Below are 18,499 nucleotides of genomic sequence, written 5' to 3' on the forward strand. Positions count from 1 at the left end.
CAGAAGTGAAGTGCAAATGTGCTAAAAATAAATGCCATGAAAATTTTTCGTAATAAGCTAGCAAAAAGAACTACAATGCCACCACAATATTAAAAGAATGACTATCATATCTCAAACTCAATCAATCACGAGCCAATCTCAACAGCTTTCAAGTCTCATGCAAAAGATTTCCACCACTTTTTAATTTTTTTTAACGAAATAAAAAATAAAGTGATCCCTCCCCCCAACTTGAATTATTCAATATCTGCATTGAAACCATGAAAAATAAAAATAAGACAGAAATGTAAAAGAGAGGAGAGATATCAACTCGAAAAGGAGGGGCTAAGCAGAGTAAACTATAAAGAGAGGGAGACCCTCCAACTTGGAACGAATAACCTGCAAAATGTTAGCCTCCAAGACAACAAGAAAAATAACTAAAAGAAATAAACAAGGCAAGAAATACAATGAAATACAAAAATTCATCCACTTTTTTCACGCAAAAGACACGGGTACTTTTTTTCTCCCAATTTCTCAAGCGAGAAACGAGTGGCTATACCAGACCAAAAAAAAATTTATGTACGAGCAACAAAACGCGGGTACCAAACATATATTATGCCAACGAGAGCTAAGACAATGAACATAATACTCCATTCTATACCTTTTATCAAAAATTGAACTCGGCCATGCCACAAAATAAGATACTTCGAGTAGCGCATTTGCCGAATTCGTTATAGACACTTAAGTTCAACAAAGTGCTTAGCCCAAACTAGATCAATTTTCAAAACGTTGACAAAATCCACAAGATAAGGATGATAAACTAAATTAAATTCATCAACACTAAGAAAATCAATCAATTCCACATTTAAAAACTCTTGCAAAAGTAGAGATTCAGTAGGAGGGGTGGCACCATCTAAAGCCGAGAGTATTTGATTATTCAGTGCAACTATTGGCAATGACTCCTCAAAAGGCATATAGCCCTCACTAATAACAAGCGGCTCTATCTCCTCTTTTTTCCTCCCATCAGAATTGGTATCCTTAGAAAGCGGCTCTATTTCTTTTTTTCCCCTCGCATCAGAATTGGTAATCCTTAGGGAGCGGCTCTATTTCCTCTTTTTCCCTCCATCAGAATTGGTATCGTCAGAACTTTCAGTTAACTCACAAAATTGGAGCTTTTGGGTTAATTCATCTAGGTAATCCCAAGCCTCTTCTGTTAGGACTGTGAGGGATACCACACACACAAACACACGCAGTGATTTCAGAGAAAAATTTCCTTTGATTATATATTCACACAATATACAATAAAGATGAAAAAACTCTCCGGAAACCACACGCTGGTTCCTCGCCCCCCACGCTCGCCTCACCCTCTCCCTCACATTATGTCACACCCTAACCCTATTAGGTTTTTCAACTATATATAAGGGGCTCTAAGGGTAAATACGTTCAACACCCAACACTAAGGGTGTTACACAAAATAACCCCACCACTATTTTTTTTGGAAATCACTGCTTGTGTTTGTGTGTGTGGTGTCCCTCACTGTCCTAATAATTGATATCAGCGTTTTTATCCAGAAATTCATCAGTGGACCTAAAATTCACCTGGCATGGCTTAGGATTTAAACTACGGCAAAAGATAACAAAAAGACTGCCAAGCTCACAGTTAAAACTCGACCGGCCAAGAGAATACGACAAATTTAAATCGCTCCTAACACTGTGACAAAGACTTATCATCTTGTTCAGAGAAATCTGATAGTTCTTGTAAAAGCATACGAGTCTCATATGAGGGATTGAAAGTTTTGAAAAACTGTATTACAGTCTCACTTCATGTCAATCTTGGACTCAAAAAATTAAACCAATCAAGAGTATTATCACGCAAAGATGCTGGGAATACATGTAAAAGAGTCACTTCATCGCTGGCAAAAACTTTCTTAAGGTCATGAATATGCGAAAAAAGATTTTCTGAGGCCAAACCATAAAATCTAGGAAGTGACACTGAACAATCAAATTGGTTTACATAACATCCATACCACCTTGCAAAATGGGCCATTTTTTTTCTTTTCAACGATAAAAAAAAAATAAAGTACTAAAAAGAAAATAAATAAAAAATAATTACCCGAATTCTTAACACACGTTATCGTCCCCGGTAACGGTGCAAAAAATGCTTGACGATTTCCTAGTCCTAAATTAATGGGTTACCCCAAGCATAGGGCGGAGACCGACGTAGCACAATATCCGATAAATCTAGAGTCGAATCCACAAAGACAGTGATATGTGCTGATTAAAAGAAATCGGGTTGTTATAATTTAAACAGCCTCTTAGGTAGCCACCACTTGTCGTTTTAAATGAGATTTAACTAAACTTACGAAATAACTATTTTTTTCAAATAATTAAAATGAGGTACGGTTGTAGGGTTCATAGCACTCGTAACCAGTCCGAAGATTAACCTGCTCCATTCGGTATTCTTAAAAACGTTCAATTTTAGATTAAAAAAGATACCCCGTAAGATGCCCCTATGGTTACTGTTTACCCATGCGCAGCGGAGAATGAGTTTTGGACCCCATTCTTCCGTTCACATGGGCTCTGACAATGCCCGGATTCGTCTACGGGAAGTATTTTTCCAATCTAAAATTATCATTTTAATTGTTGAAGAAAAAGGAGCACTGCCCGAATTGGCCACGGTGTGCTAATCATCCCGCGACCCTACCTGAACGACTACTCACTGGTCATTAAATAAGAAACAAAAGAAACCCTAAATTGAAACATATTTCCTAGTACTTGAGATAAAAAAAATAAATGAGAGATCAATATTAAACAAACACAAACGAATAACTTTAATGAAAAACATAAATTAAAATGAGTTACCGGAATGCAAGTAGTTGAACAAGACTTTATAACTTGAAGGAAAGAAAAACTCGGAAGAAACTAAACAATATTGGAACCAAAGAAATCGGCTCGGCAGCCCCCGTTCTCTGATAGCGTGATTACACAGCCGAGAGCGCAGACCTTTTATTTTTTCTGTTGTGCGTGCGTGGACCTTTAGCTCCAAATATTATTCACCGGCTCCATGAGTTCTAAAACATAAATAACAAGTATCAAACCCCATATAACATACTAAACGGATATAACCTAAGTTAGGGAGCGCAAATAGACATATTTATGCACCTATCATCTACCATAGCTGTCCGCCACTCAAACCAGGATAATGCCTCATGAACATTTTTAGGAACAGAAACGGAAGAAATAGTAGTAGTAAAAGTACGAAGGGATGGAGAGAGATGAGCATAAGAGATAAATAGAGAAATAGGATGAAAAGTGCTCGAGATAGTAGTATAACCATATTTTACCGGAGGACGACGATTCTCAAGAGTCGGATAACCAGGGGTAGGCGGATCCGGCGACGGGGGAGAAGACAGAGGCGTGGGCACAGAGAGTTCAACAGATTGAGGCAGAGGCGGTACTGGTGCCGGGAAACGACGAACATATACCTGCAAAGGGTTGGGTGAAACAGTGCCAGTAGGAATAGACATAGGTAATATAGACTCAAGGGGAAGAACGTTGGTGGTAGTAACAGGATCCGAGTAATATGGCAACGACTCATTGAACGTGACATCAACACAGACAAAGTGATGACGTAAAGAAGGAGAGTAACAGCGATATCCTTTCTGGGTGTGTGAGTATCCCAGAAAGATACACTTAAAAGATCGAGGATCAAGTTTACTCTTATCAAGGTCAAGAGCGTGAACATAACAGGTACACCCAAAAACTCGAGGAGGGAGAGAGTGGAGAGGCTGACCAGGAAATAACACCGTATGGGGAACCTGACCACTTAAGACTGTATAAGGCATACGGTTGATTAGGTAACATGCAGTGAGAACATCATCACTTCAATAGGACTTAGGGACCTGCATTTGAAACAATAGAGTACGCATAACCTCAGATAAGTGCCTAGTCTTGCACTCAGCAATTCCATTTTGTTGTGGAGTCTGAGAGCAAAACGATTGGTGAACAATGCCATGATCAGCGAAAAACTGAGAAAGTAGATGGTGAAAATATTCGTGGACATTATCTGAACGAAATATCTTAACAGAAGTATCAAATTGAGTTTTGACTTCCATGTAAAAAGTTTAAAAAACTGATTTCAATTCAGATCTCTCTTTCATTAAATAAAGATATGTGATATGAGAAAAATCATCCACAAAAATAACATAATACTGAAAACCAGAAACACTGGGCATATGAATAGGCCTCCAAATGTCTGAATGAACTAATTGAAAAAGACGTGACGCACAACGCTCAACCCGGGGTAAAAAAGTGACTCTACGGTGTTTACTAAACTCACAGGCCTCACAGACCAACTTATTAATGGAATGATAGAAGGGCGCAAGATGCTTCAGACTCTAAAGAGCAGGATGACCAAGATGACAGTGTTGTCGGTAGGGAGATTCTAATGTTTGAAGAGCTGCAGGCTGAGGATCAGTTAGGTAATATAGGCCACCTTGTTCAGTGCCCCCACTAATCTTCTTCCCCGTCTGGAGATCCTGAAAAACACAGCCATGAGGAAGAAATTTGATGGAACAGTTTAAAGATTTTGTAAGGGGGCTAACAGACATAAGATTAAACGGTAAACGAGGTACATGTAAAACAGATGACAAAGTAGGAAAGGAAGTGACAGGGACGGAACCAAAACCAGTAACAGTTGTGGTAGAGCCATCAGCCAAGGTAACATGAGATGATCTACCAACTGGCTGTCGATCAAAGAAAATAGATGTACCAGTCGTATGATCAGTGGCGCTTGAGTCAATAACTCAAGGAGAGGAAGAAGAGGAGGTAACACAAGCAATAGATGGACCGATCTGAGAAAGCATAGCAATGGAAGATCCTGTTGCAATCTGAAATGACAATAAACGCTGGTACTCATCAGCTGAAACAACCACACTATCAGCAGAAGATTGAGCAAATTGTCTAGTATCCTCAAAGACAATGGCCTGATGAGCCTGAGGGAAGCCATACAACTCATAACATGTGTCCACCCAATGATTGGTCACCCCACAGTAAGTACACAACTGAGCACCACGGCCACGACCGCGACCTCCCTCTGTCATGCGGCCACCACTACTAAATGTACGATCATCTCGACCACCAATAACAGTGTCTTTACGGCCACCAGAACCACGACCATTCATCCCAAAATTGCGACCACAACCTCGAAACCCAGAATCACGGCTGCGACCAAGGCCACGACTAACTGAGAACACAGAGCTATCAGAAACAGCGGAAGTCAAAGCAGATCGGTCAGGAGCCGGTGTACCAGAAATAGACGATAACTGCCGGAGACGACTGAATACCTCACTGAGAGGAGGTAAATCACGATCCCACAAAATCTGATTACCCATAGGTTTGAAAGTGGATGATGCACCATATAAGAAACGAGTAACCCTCATGCACTCACGCTGGCACCGTATGACTTGAATATCAGCAGAAAGTGGCTCACAGATATCCAACTCATTACAAATACGCCGGAACGTAGCATAATAATCCTCAAAAGAATCATCACCCTGAGATATATTAAAGAAAGACTGATGAAGATCATACGTACGACAGAGATTGTCGACACCTGAATACAACTCTTTTGCTTGTGTCCACACTTCTCTAGCTGTTTCACAAAACATTAGCGTACTAGCAACTTGTTCCGTCATACTATTTCATAACTCTGAACGAATATGGGCATCAACAAGTTTCTAGGCCCCATATGTGGGTGCATCTGTAGCAGGGGGCTCATCAGTCAAATAAGAGTCCTCCGACTAACCCATATAATACACCTCAACATCTTTATCTCAAAGAACATAATTGCCCCCATTTAATGGTGTGGAGGTAATTGAGTGCCGCTCACGAGACCGAGAGCCACTAAAAAGACTACCAATACCAATAGAATTAGAACTAGAAATAGTACCAACAACTGTAGAAAGATGGCCTGAACCTGTTTTCTCCTCAGTCATTTTTCCAAACACATAAGGAGCACAAACACAATAATCACCAACGACCAACTAATCCAACCATCTATACTAAACCAAAAATAACTAACATCAGATCAAACGACCAATACCAACGTGTATGAACCTGCTACTGCTCAAATCCAACATGACCAACTGTAACCCAACATCTCCAATGAAGCAACAGCCACAGAAACCATAATCCACACAATAGGAGTAAAAAATAACATAAACCAGCAATATCCAACTGACTGTAACATGATCCAACCGCACTAACAGACTGCAATGTTAACCAATGGAGCTCCGAACAACATAAAAGGGTCTGACTTACATCAAGATTCGAAAATCACAAGAGATCTGAAAAATACTAGCAATAATACCTCAAACAAGCAAAACCCAGGTGATTCGAGGGAAAAACGGAAGAACCCAGTCAATTTTGAGCACAACGGACAGTTGCCGGAGTCCGAAAATCATAGCCCAGTGGTTGGCAAGGGTGAAGGGTGGCCGATGGTAGTCGGCGAATGGTTTGCTGAGGTGGGCGAGTGTTATTGGAGACTGGATGATGTCGATTGGTGTTGCTGGAGACTGGACGATGACTGGACAATGCCGACTGGAGTTCTTTCGGCGCCGACGAGGGTTAATGATGACTGTATTGGGTTTGTTGAGGATCGATGTTGACTAGTTTAGGAATAACAGAAGCTTTTTTCGAGGATGGGTTAAGTAGGGGAATGGTTTTCAATTGATTTGGTTGAGGTTGGAGATGTACGACAGTGGTGGTTGAAAGCTAGGGTGTCAGAGCGGGGCCCGTTTCATCTCACATTTTATAAAAAAAAATTTACAATCCACACCTCACGATGACAGATAAGCAAAAAGGCTGCACGATGATAGGACTCAAAAAGTGACCACACATGACAGACCTCATACGTGACTGCACGTGAGGGGGGATGTTAAGAAAATGAATCTCACATTGCTTGGGAGTAGAATGGGTGATCACTTAATAACATCTGGGACCTCTCCATTCATTGACAATTGGTTTCTCATTGCCAATTGATTTTGAGATGGACATAAAGTTTCTACATAGTAATACCAACGATTCACCAACCGTTGCAAAATATCCGTTGGTGTAGAGGTATAGCAACGGTTTTGACGAGCGTTGGTACAAATTTTTTTTTTAGTAACGGTTTTTTTAGCAACGCTTGTAACCGTTGCTAAAGGCAAGTTTTTTTTTTAAAAATCTAGGGTAAAATATGACATGGCAGCCACGTGGCGCTAACGTGGCCCCCACCTATCGCCGCGTGGCGCATGAAAGGCAACACAACAATTTTGCTCCTCCTGGAAATCGAACCCAGAACCTCGCGTATGCGCGCGCGAGTACAAACCAGCTGGGCTAGCCCAGCACTTGTGTAATATCAAGGGCTTTCTAATATTTATACTATGCAAACTGGCTGGGCTAGCTTATGTCATTAGAGTTTTATCGATTTATTCTTAATCCAAGTTTTTAAATTCGGTTTATACTATACAAACACCTTTTTTTTTTTTTTTTTCCAATTCGAACCATCTATTTTTTACATAGTAAAGAGTACATCATTCATACGAAAAATGAAATTAATCGGGTATCGTTATATACTTGATCGGGCAGAAAAATTTATTTTACTAATGAAATTTTGTCTCAATAAAGAAGTTTTCTAAACTCGATCAAGCCAAATTTTTATGAGAATGATTTAATCAACAAGGAAAACAAAATCAATGGTCTCAATCATCATAGTTGTGTTGTGGTCGAGTTGCTACTATACGTTCAAATACAACACAAGACGTAGTTTAATTGTTATCATAAATTACATGAAACGTATATATTTTAAATATAATTACAAATCCGATTGAGTCAAATTTTTATGAGAATGATTTAATCAACATGAAAAAAAAAGTCAACCGTCTCGATTGTTAGTTCGAATTTAGAAAACCGATCGCATGAAAGAAAATTGATTTTGGCGGTGTGAAAATCTACTAACGGTTAATGAAAACTGTCGCTATAGTCTGGTTTATAGTAACGGTTATTGGAAACCGTCGCTATAGTCCGGTTTTTAGTGACGGTTATGGAAAACTGTTGCTATAGTCTTGTAATCTAGTAACGGTTGCATGAAAACCGTCGTTATAGTCCTGTTTCTAGTAACGTTTTGCAAACCGTTGCTGCACACCATCTATATCGACAGTTTTTTCAAATGTTACTAAAAAAACCATTGGGAAATCCCAAATTTCTTGTAGTGAAGAGTTATTTTCAAACTTTGATTCGATTGAGTGAATCGTTCTTCCAGTGGATTCTGGAAGTATCTCGGAGGATTTGTGGATTCAAGATGTGCATTAATCAACCACTTGGTGCGATGTACGTGGATTCGACAATTCGGTCTTCAGTCAATTGGTGAAGATTCACGATTGTGTTAGTTATGATGATTTTGTAATTGCACGTTGATTATTTTTAGTGGTTTGATTTTCTCCCGTAATTTTTATCCCTTTTAAGAGGTTTTCCACATATATCTTGTATTTGGTATTGTTCATCATTTATTAATTTTTGTTTCTTGATTTGTGTGGGCAACGTTCCCTAAAAAATAGGCAGATTGAGGGAGCGCTAGCAGGACGAGCGCTCAATTCAGAGTCGCCACTTGGGTTTGAAGGTCCGACACCCAAGGAGCCGAACTTGAAACGCTCGCTGCGTTGTTTGATTGGAAAAAGGTGAAGGCACCAGTTCGTCATAATCATATCTGAGTTCGGGAGCCAAGTTACGAGAGGGGAAGGGTTTTATGGCAACTCTTTCGCCCAATCCGAAGATCAGTCTTTACTTAGATATTTATGAAAACATTTGTGATTCTATTTGATTAATCATTTCTTTAGCCATTTAGAGGCGGGAATAGTTTAATGGGGATTAAAGCTATAACATGGTTTGCAGGATGTGATTGATAACATGGATGCGAAAACAGTAAATAAGATAAATGCCAGGTTCTGTTTAACAGAGCAAAACCCTGACGCACTGTATTGAATTGACGTGCACAAGAAATAATTTACATGCACTGATCCAGTTCAAGCGGATCACTGCGTATGATTCAAACTTGCGTGCGTGAATCCTACACATGCGCGCGCATATTTGCTTTGCTTAAAGAGACGCGTACGTACGTTTGGATGTCCAAAAGACTCAGATGTCTTTGGATTTGTTGTCTTCCGAAAGATGGATGTCCAAAATGTTACTATATGTACTCCCTCCCACCATATCAACACTAGCTGGATGTCCAAAATATATGACTAGCTCGTTGTCTACTTCCTTTTGATTATCGATCTTCATTTCTTTTCTTTTGCCCTGTTGCGCCCATTTGCTTTGCTTGCTTTGTGCTTGGAACTTCAATTATTGGTCCTGTTTTTTTCAATTCTTACTTTAGGGTGTGTTTGAAAGTTATGGAAAAAAAATAGTAGCCCTTCGTGTTTTACTTGTTAAGTCTTTCCAAAATTATATTTGTCAAAATTTGATCGGCATATATAATTTTGACATGAAATTAGTTATTTAATATTTTTTAAATAAAGAACAATTTCAATTAGTATTGAAGTACTATTCTTCGTGCATGCATATTAGAAAGGCTCTGAAAGTGGGTGGTAATAGACAACCGCAAAAATTGCATTTGGAGGGTAAGATTGTCTTTTGAAGCAAAAGAGTAAGAAACTACAACTGCCCCAGTTTGAACATTGTGCTGTACTGACATGCAAGGATGGAGCCAGGATTTTACCCCAGTAGTGGCAAAATGCAAAGGATTGGGGGATACTACCAAGCGAGGGTGTTTGACAGCGGTGCCGAGCGGCCGATCTGCCCATTCATCTCGGCATGGACGGTCCAAATCTAATCCAAGTACATAAATAGCCGGATTGACCGCTTGACACCGTTGCTAAGCACCCTCGGTTGGCAGTATCCCCGAGTCCACAAATTAAATTTATAGTAAAAAAAACATGCATTGCAATATGAATAGCCATTGACTCTAGGAAAAATTAAAATAATATAATAAAAACTATAGAAAATAATGTTTGTCGTTTGCACATGGTGTACGAAAAAGACTAATATAGTTTTGGAATACTATTTTGGATCTCCTTTCTTCAAAAAATCTAGTGGTGACGAGTCTATATAAGTTGGGGATAACTTTTGTTTACATATAATAATTGCATTTCTAAAATTCTTGTCGTGGTGGCTGTTCTTACTAGACCCCTTTAGCTCCATCCTTGTGTATGCACCTTGACTAATAATATCTTTGGGGGACCAAATACAACGTGACAATAACTTAGCAAGGTAGCATGCCAGATTTATCAATTTCGATAGAATTCTTCACTTCTCTGTCCATGTTTGTTAGATAGGTCTTGAGTCTTGACTCTACTATAAAAATCTTTCAATCACTAACGGCCATGTTACTAGAACTCCATAAAATAACAAAAACTTAGCAAAGTCGCATGTCATTATATCATAGAACTGATGAGAAGAGTCTTTCCTCATCATTCCGTATTGATTCCGTTTGTATAACAATGCGAGCTTGACTCGTTCAAAAAATCTTACGATCACTCATGGCATATTTCTTTAGATTCCATAGAGCCGCAAAGACTTGGAAAATACATATGTAATTATCAAAGAATAGACAAGAATAGCATCTCCTCATCTTTCCATCTTTGTTTTGTTTTAGAAAAATCTTGCAACAATTGATTGAGAACCTCATGGTTCAAAAACTCTTGCAACCATTGATTGAGAACCTCATGTTTTATCATTCCTTACCACTCTGTACAACAGCTAGCATGCAAAGACTTGTCAAAGTCAATTCAGTATCATTATCATAGAATAGAACTCGTTGGAAAAATCTTGCAATCCAACTCCATACATAAAGTAGCCCAGACTTGGTAACGTCTTTTTGTAGTGGATATTTATTGGTGATTTCGTATACGTCTCCATCGATTTTAGTGTATAATATGGAACTTGGCTCATTGAAAAATCTTGCAATGAGTATTTATTTACTACTACTGACATTGCGTGCAGGGGAGGCGAGTTATATTTCTGAAGAGGGGCGAGACTATACATTTTGATAATAAGTTTTTTTTTTCCGATGTAATAGTATTTTTTTAGAATCGTAGGGTTGGAGGGAGGGTTGCGACCGTCCCTACTAGCCCCCTTCTGTCTCCATCCTTGCTGACATGGAATTGATGGAAAGTTCCTCCCATCGAACGTCCAGTGGCTGATACTAGCAGTCACAACCTTTAATTACGAGCAAGAATAGTGAAATAAATTGATGTACACATAAAATAAATGAGAGTTATTGCAGGCTACAACTCTAATAATTAATTGCGGTAATATGAATTTGAGTAGTATAAATATTCAAGAAATGTGAAAACATTAATGGTAGGTACCTAAAAAACTAATCCAGAATGTATCCCAAAAAAAAAAAAACAAGGGTTCAGATTGTCTTTTGAGTGAATCTAGACCTTGAATTTTCTTTTTCAGGGCATTTTCTAGATAAGTTGTTTGAATACCTAGCATTTTTTTTTGATCATTATTTAAACCTAATCTACTCTATCTGAGAGAACTTGGGGAGGGTGATGGATGCTTTCAAAAATTGAATTTTGCCCATGTGAATAGGTGTATAAGGGAGGCAACAATTGCACTCCGCTCCACTTATTGAGTACCAAGCAGGCTAGCATTGCTCATGTGAAAATGACTACAACACTGAGGGTTGGACATTTCTACGCTTTCCGGTGGAAGGTTCGTCGAAATGGAGTGTCGAATTGATATTTTCTCTCTTTTTTTGGTACATAATTATTTATATTGTCAGGTCTTGGTTGGAAGAAATTTTGGGATGCCTAACATGTAGTGGTACCTACCGGCAATTTTAGCTATCCAAACATATTTTGGACGATCCAAATTTATTTTCTCTTTCTCCCTTCACCCAACCACTCTCTCTTCTCTTTTTTATTTTTCTCTAAAACCCATATATACCAGCCAAAACACATTTAAACGGTTGAGATCGCCTATGGGTACCACGTGTGTGGTACCTGCCCGCCCGGCACCCAAAAACTCTCCTTGGTCGGACTTACGTTACGTGCCTCCCAAACATTCACTTTAGAAGGGTCTATGCCCAATGTGAATTCATAAAAGTCAACAGTCTGAACGCTAAACCATGCAATCATATTTGGTCAAGATTGGAATCTCCATGGCAATTTTAGGTTGAATTTTCCACATGCTCTCTGTTTTTTGACGCACCAATTTATATATACTCTCCATGTGTTCTTTAAAATGGTAGTAAAAGATTTAAAAATTACGTTAATTTTTTTTGATAAGAAAATGAATATATTGATTTTTCGCAATGCATTGAAATTTTAAGACAGAAGGAGTACTCTATTTTCTGTTATCATTTTATGTATGAAAGGATATGTTGTATTTGAAATACAAGAAGAAGGAAAAAAAGAATTGCAGACATAAAATAAGCGGAGATTGAAATCAATTATCTACCTTAATTCATTATTTAGGCCGGAGTTTTGCTTGAATAATTGAGTCAAATTGTATTTTTTTCTTTATTCAATTTTTTTTTTTTGCATTTATTTAGTTTTGGGTCAATTGTTTGTAGATTATTGATTCATATTAGCGAGAGGAATTTAAAAAGTAAAAAATTATAAACCAAACTTAAATTTTGTTGAATAAAGACAAAAATAATCCTAAAAATCAGCTGGTTTTGAATTATTTTTATCTGTAGTGAACTTTTTAAAAATTTTGAATCACAATTTTTTACTTTTTAGATTTCTCCCGTGAAGACAAACCTATAAGCCACACAAAACTAACAAATGCGAAAAAAAAAATTGAATAAAGACAAAAAAATAATAATAATCTGACTCAATTATTTAACCAGAACACCACAGATAGCTAATCACTGTCCAACTTTACATTAGAGCTAAGGGGATTAGAGCTAGAATAATAAGTTTGATGGGGCCATTAGAGCTAAGCGGTAGGGGATTAGAGCTAGGATTATAATCTCGTGGATGTTTTTTATGTTGTTTAATTTGTTGTGTTTTTTCATTATAAAAAATGGGAGGTTAGGGGATAGGTTGAGTTGTTGCGAGCGAGTAGGAGAGTTCTATATTCTCCGAAACTCTCTAAAGGAAATTCTTCTTTTATTGTAATGATTTATTTCGTCTTTTATCTATATGAAAATGAACTTTCCCAGCTTGCCGATAAGAAAAAAAGAGTTAATTAAAGGGGGGAGGATTTATTCTAGAATATTCCACGTGCAGTCAAAGGGGTTAACTAATTGGTCAAAGTAAGCTGCATGTGGACGGATATCAGAAACCATTTCAAATTAATCCTCTCATCGATCTGCCTTCCATCCTCTTTCCGGTCCAAATTACAGTACTACCTATTCCTCTCCTCTCCTCTCCTCTCCTCTCCTCTCAGTATGTATATATAAAACCCAAATCAAACACCATAATCTCCATCCATCGATAACACACACATTTTCACAACACAATCATTTTCTTGTGCTGCCTCATATCATTTTATTTCCCTATTTTCCTTTCCTCCAAACGCTAGCTAGTTGACACAACCAATGAGTCGTAGTGCCACGACAAAGATGTCCGGGCTGCTTCTCCGGCAGCTCGGCCCACGGTTCTTTTCGACATCATCACTTTGGCCTGTCATGAGAGAGGCCTCAACATTTTCAAGGCCTCTTGGCATGGAGTGGGTGAGGATACCCATGCTAGAAGCTAGGAAATTCAGCAATTTGGCTTCCAGTGCCGGAAAAGATGAAGAGAAAGCGGCGAAGCCACCAAGCGCGGCTGCCGGAAAGATGAGTGGTGGTGGTGGTGATGAGAAGGCTATCGTTAGTTATTGGGGGGTGGCGCCGCCTCAGTTTACCAAGGAGGATGGTTCCCCATGGAGGTGGAACTGTTTCAGGGTATGTCTCGAGCTATATATATATATATATATATATATATATATATATATATATATGCAACTTCTCTCTCCTTTTTTTTTTTATTGAATATTTTTTGTTTTCAATAAACTGATTTGTTGTCAAAATTCACAAACTTTCTACTTGAAAATTGTTTTTGCAAAGGTGTCTGGACACCTATCAGTTGATGGCCGTCCATGAGTGTGAGATCCATGCGCATTGTGTGGCCGGCCCCATGAGTATCAAACGATTTCGAACACATTTTTATTTAAATTTGTGTCTTATCATCTGTATTTGTGACACTGCTCTTTATACGTCTCTAGAGAAAAAGTTAAAAGACAAAAAAGGATCATTTTTTGTCCTTACTTATTTTGATTTCGAAAAACTCGGTGGGGACGCATTTGCCCTTGTAACTAGTTACTTCCCTCCGCCCCGGACTACAAAATAAGTTTCATACGAAGGAAAAAACTCCTTCAATATGATGTGTCAAATTGTCAATGGATCTTTTGAAGTCATGAATATCAGCACGAATAGTAAAAAAAAATAAAAAAATTATAAAACGAAATGACCACATCAATTTATGCAGTCTACTGCCACTTTGGCTAGAGTTAAAACTATCCAGTGCAATCCTCCCGAATCAATTATTTTTGCCACATATTTATGGTAGCTAGGTTTAGGCTATATAACTGTGACTCAAAATCATTTCAGATTGTATCCAACTTGCTTCTTGTTTTCAATCTTGCTTTTTCTCTCATGTTAAGCGCGATTGTAATAGGGGTTGTCCATTCGACGGATAAAAATGCCCTACTAGTTGTTAGGAAGGATAGTTGGTGAGGGGATTTTCCTCAAGGGCTATCTGCACTAGCAATTGATGATGTTCCGGGCTCTGGCCCTTCAGTAAGTTAAAAATAATTCTATTTTGTCTCTGGCAAAAAAATAAAGATATAGAGACCATAAATTTTGTATGTCTGAAACGTGGTGACTTATCAAAAAAAAAAAAACATATGATGATGGTGGGTGTTGTGTTGAAATGCAGCCATGGGAATCGTACAAACCAGATATGTCGATAGATGTGAAGAAGCACCATGAGCCAACCAATTTCATGGATAAATTTGCTTTCTGGACAGTCCAAGCTCTCAAATACCCCACCTACATGTTCTTTCAGGTACTTCTTATTCATTCTTAATTTCTTCCCATTATTTTGCGAATTAATTCCCTTTGATTTCTGCAAACAACCAATAATCCGATTGATGATAAAAAAAAAAAAAAAAACCAATAATCCGATTTTTATATTTTTTGGTATTAATTTACGTACTAATACTGGCCATAAGGTTTTTCTTTTCGGATAATTTCTTAGCATTTATAGAATTAGGTATTATATATTAGTGGTTTTATTGGATTCTTAGCTCGCTACAGGTAAAGATAGACAGTAGATAGTAAAACGTACCTCCACATGTACTTTAGTGGAGACCTTAATGGTTTACTTGTAATTACAGGTCACAACTACAGTTAGTTAAGATTATTGTTATCATTGAAATGTTACTTTATTAAAAAAAGAAAATAGTCAAGATTATATAACCTTGTCTAAATGCTAGGCTTGATATATAAATGCGTAGCCAGAGCTTAATTATGGACAAATTAATTTATAACTTTCTATCTACTCAATTGTAACAGAGACGCCACATGTGCCACGCCATGTTGCTTGAAACAGTGGCCGCCGTACCAGGAATGGTGGGTGGAATGCTCTTACACTGCAAATCCCTACGTCGATTCGAGCACAGTGGCGGCTGGATCAAAGCCCTACTAGAAGAAGCCGAGAACGAGCGGATGCACCTCATGACCTTCATCGAGATAGCCAAGCCCCAGTGGTACGAGCGCGCCCTAGTCTTTGCCGTCCAAGGCGTATTCTTCAATGCCTACTTCTTGGCCTACTTGGCGTCCCCGAAGTTGGCCCACCGCATCGTTGGATACCTGGAAGAGGAGGCTGTGAACTCGTACACCGAGTTTCTGAATGACTTGGAGAAGGGCGATTTCGAGGACGTGCCGGCTCCAGCAATTGCCATTGATTACTGGAGGTTGCCTCCTGAATCGACTCTCAAGGATGTCGTCGCTGTTATAAGAGCTGATGAGGCGCATCACCGAGACCTTAATCATTTTGCATCGGTAAGTCTTTTATGTTAAATGCATAGCTTTTACGATAGAATGTTGTGTGCTGAAGGCATTGTATCATTCGAACAAATTTTGGATGCCAAGCTGGGGCACCACGCCCGAGCACCGCATCCGGACCGTCTAAAAGTGTGTTAGACAGTCCTGATTAAAACTCTCACCCTCTCCTCTCACCCCACTACTCTCTCTCCTCTTTTGTGCCCACATGGTATCTATCCGGCACCCAAAAATTTCTCGTATTCTTCACATGCACTTTGATTTGATACTTTTTTCTGAATCTGCTAATCTTTTGTTTCAGATAAGTAAAACATAAAAACATGGTAAAACATTATTTTTTTGTGGCATAAGTACGTGTTTGTATATATCCTATGTATGATTCGCATATATTCTAGGTTGAGCAACTACGTATAATCTCAATTGCAGGACATTCAATGCCAAGGACGGGAGCTACGGGAGTATCCTGCCCCAATTGGATATCACTGAAGGCCATATACAGAAGCTTCTAAAATTTTTTGTCTCTGTCTCTGTGCATCTGTATAATGTTCGAAGTTCTCAATTGGTTTCAGTTTAATGGTGTATTCTTTTTCTATATATATATTGCATTAAAAATAAGACGAAGAAATAAATGTACATTGTTTGGCTAGCTTGAGAGAGACTGTTCTTGTATGACCATCTATGTCCTCTATGAAATTTTAGATGAAGTTGTTGAAAGGGCAAACTTCACTTATACCCTGTGTGGTTTGGATCATGCGCGGTTACATCACCTCTGATTTAGTTAAATTCATTCGTCCCCACTATATTACTTACGGAATCTTTGGACGTCTATCTCCCTGAATAAAATCGTGCATGTAACTTAGGTATAATTTCAATTATAGTTAGTTGGACTACGTTTCTCTTCTCCTAATAAAATATCACTTTTGTCAATAAAAAAAATAATCTCAATTACAGAATCGTTGTACTCTAATCTGTCCGGATACTCAAAATTTCACAACATATCCTCCAATTCCTACTGGTTATCGGTTCATATTTGATTTTGTCCACTGCTCGCAACTATTCCTGCTATCCTTTAGATTTTTTCCATCGAAAATGAATTTAGTTGGAGGGAAAGTCTACTAACACAGCTATTTATAAAAGCATTTACACAACATGTCTATGTGGCATTATTTCATTGGTGATTGAGTTTAAACAAAAGAATTGCAAATTATTTACTTTGCAATGATTATGCCACATATGCATGTTGTACAAATAGTTATGTTGCAAAGGGTTAACCATTCATACAACCATTTACACAACATGCTTTTGTGAACTAGTGGAAGAATAAAAAGATGTTAGGGACATATTAATTTGTCACCTCAGCCACACATTTCTCACATACATGTGGGGTCAACAAGTGGGAGATTGTGAATTGTGGCTTGTCTCTTAGAGTAATCACATGATCCGTTGATCATCGAGCTTCGAAAATAACTCTAAAATAACTCCAAGAGTTATTTTCAAACTTTGATTTGATTGAATGAATCGTTCTTCCAGTGGATTGTGGAAGTATCTCGGAGGATTTGTGGATTCAAGACATGCAACAATCAACCACTTGGTGCGATGTATGTGGATTCGACAATTCGGTCTTCAGTCAGTCGGTGAGAATTCACGGGTGTTTTAGTTAAGATCATTTTCTAACTATGCATCTCAAGTCTGCCCCCAAGTAAATTCTCTCTCTCTCTCTCTCTCTCTAGAATTTCTTCAGGTGCATCTCTCTCTTTTTTCTTTGGTTAGGGCTTCCTGCCGGGGGGGGGGGGGGGGGCGCCTCAGCCCTCTCCCCCCAGGCTTTTGTTGATCTCCCTCTCTCTTTTTTACTCTTTTTGTCCCCCTTTCCTTAGCCCGTTTTGTCCTCTCTCCTCCACCGTTGCTCTGTCACGGTCGCCGCGCCATGGTTCCTCCAATCTGCGTTTCCTTTTCTATCCCTCGGGGTTCGTTCGTGGCAGAGCTGGAGGCTATAGGGGCGTGGATCGAGGCTTCTCTGGCGTTGCTGCCGCGCCCTTTCCCCTCTTTTGTGGCCGTTGGACGCGTTGGGTCCGAGGCCTACCGCCGGTTTCTTTCCCTGGGGGAACCGATTTAGCTTAACGGCGAGGTGGGGTCTTCATGGCAGTGTGATTGCTGTTCGGATAGTTTTAGATTTGGTGTTTGCCAGTTGGTGGCGTGGTGGGTTGGGGTCTGACCGTTCGGTGGTGGTGGCTGTCTGGTTGGTCGCGATGGTGGGTGTGCTGTTCTCCGATGGTTTGGGGTTGGTAGTTGTTGAGGATGGGTGTGGGGAGTGTGGGTGGCTGTGGTGGTTGTGACAGTGGGTTAGGGCTTCTTCTAACTTTTGTTTTTGTAGGTTTCTTAAAAAATGATCGGTAAAAAGGGTGTTTTTGATCGGTGATGGTTA

The 18,499-nt window shown here is 39.0% G+C and overlaps 2 protein-coding genes across 2 annotated transcripts; one reads left to right on the forward strand and one right to left on the reverse strand.

Moving 5' to 3' along the window:
- Nucleotides 1-4,372: 4,372 nt before the first annotated feature.
- LOC131332754 (uncharacterized) lies at nt 4,373-5,671 on the reverse strand. Its single transcript, XM_058367049.1, has 3 exons — nt 4,808-5,671; nt 4,610-4,720; nt 4,373-4,513 (listed from the first exon to the last, which is right to left on the reverse strand). Exons 1-3 carry the CDS (start codon nt 5,669-5,671, stop codon nt 4,373-4,375), a joined length of 1,116 nt encoding a protein of 371 aa, XP_058223032.1.
- A 7,634-nt stretch (nt 5,672-13,305) lies between these two features.
- Nucleotides 13,306-16,791, forward strand: LOC131333651 (ubiquinol oxidase 2, mitochondrial-like). Its single transcript, XM_058368282.1, has 4 exons — nt 13,306-13,917; nt 14,951-15,079; nt 15,589-16,077; nt 16,504-16,791. The coding sequence occupies exons 1-4, from the start codon at nt 13,570-13,572 to the stop codon at nt 16,561-16,563; spliced, it is 1,026 nt and encodes a 341-aa protein (XP_058224265.1). The 5' UTR covers nt 13,306-13,569; the 3' UTR covers nt 16,564-16,791.
- The last annotated feature ends 1,708 nt before the right edge of the window (nt 16,792-18,499 follow it).

Source organism: Rhododendron vialii, chromosome 7a (assembly GCF_030253575.1).
Source record: "Rhododendron vialii isolate Sample 1 chromosome 7a, ASM3025357v1".
Lineage (NCBI taxonomy): Eukaryota > Viridiplantae > Streptophyta > Magnoliopsida > Ericales > Ericaceae > Rhododendron > Rhododendron vialii.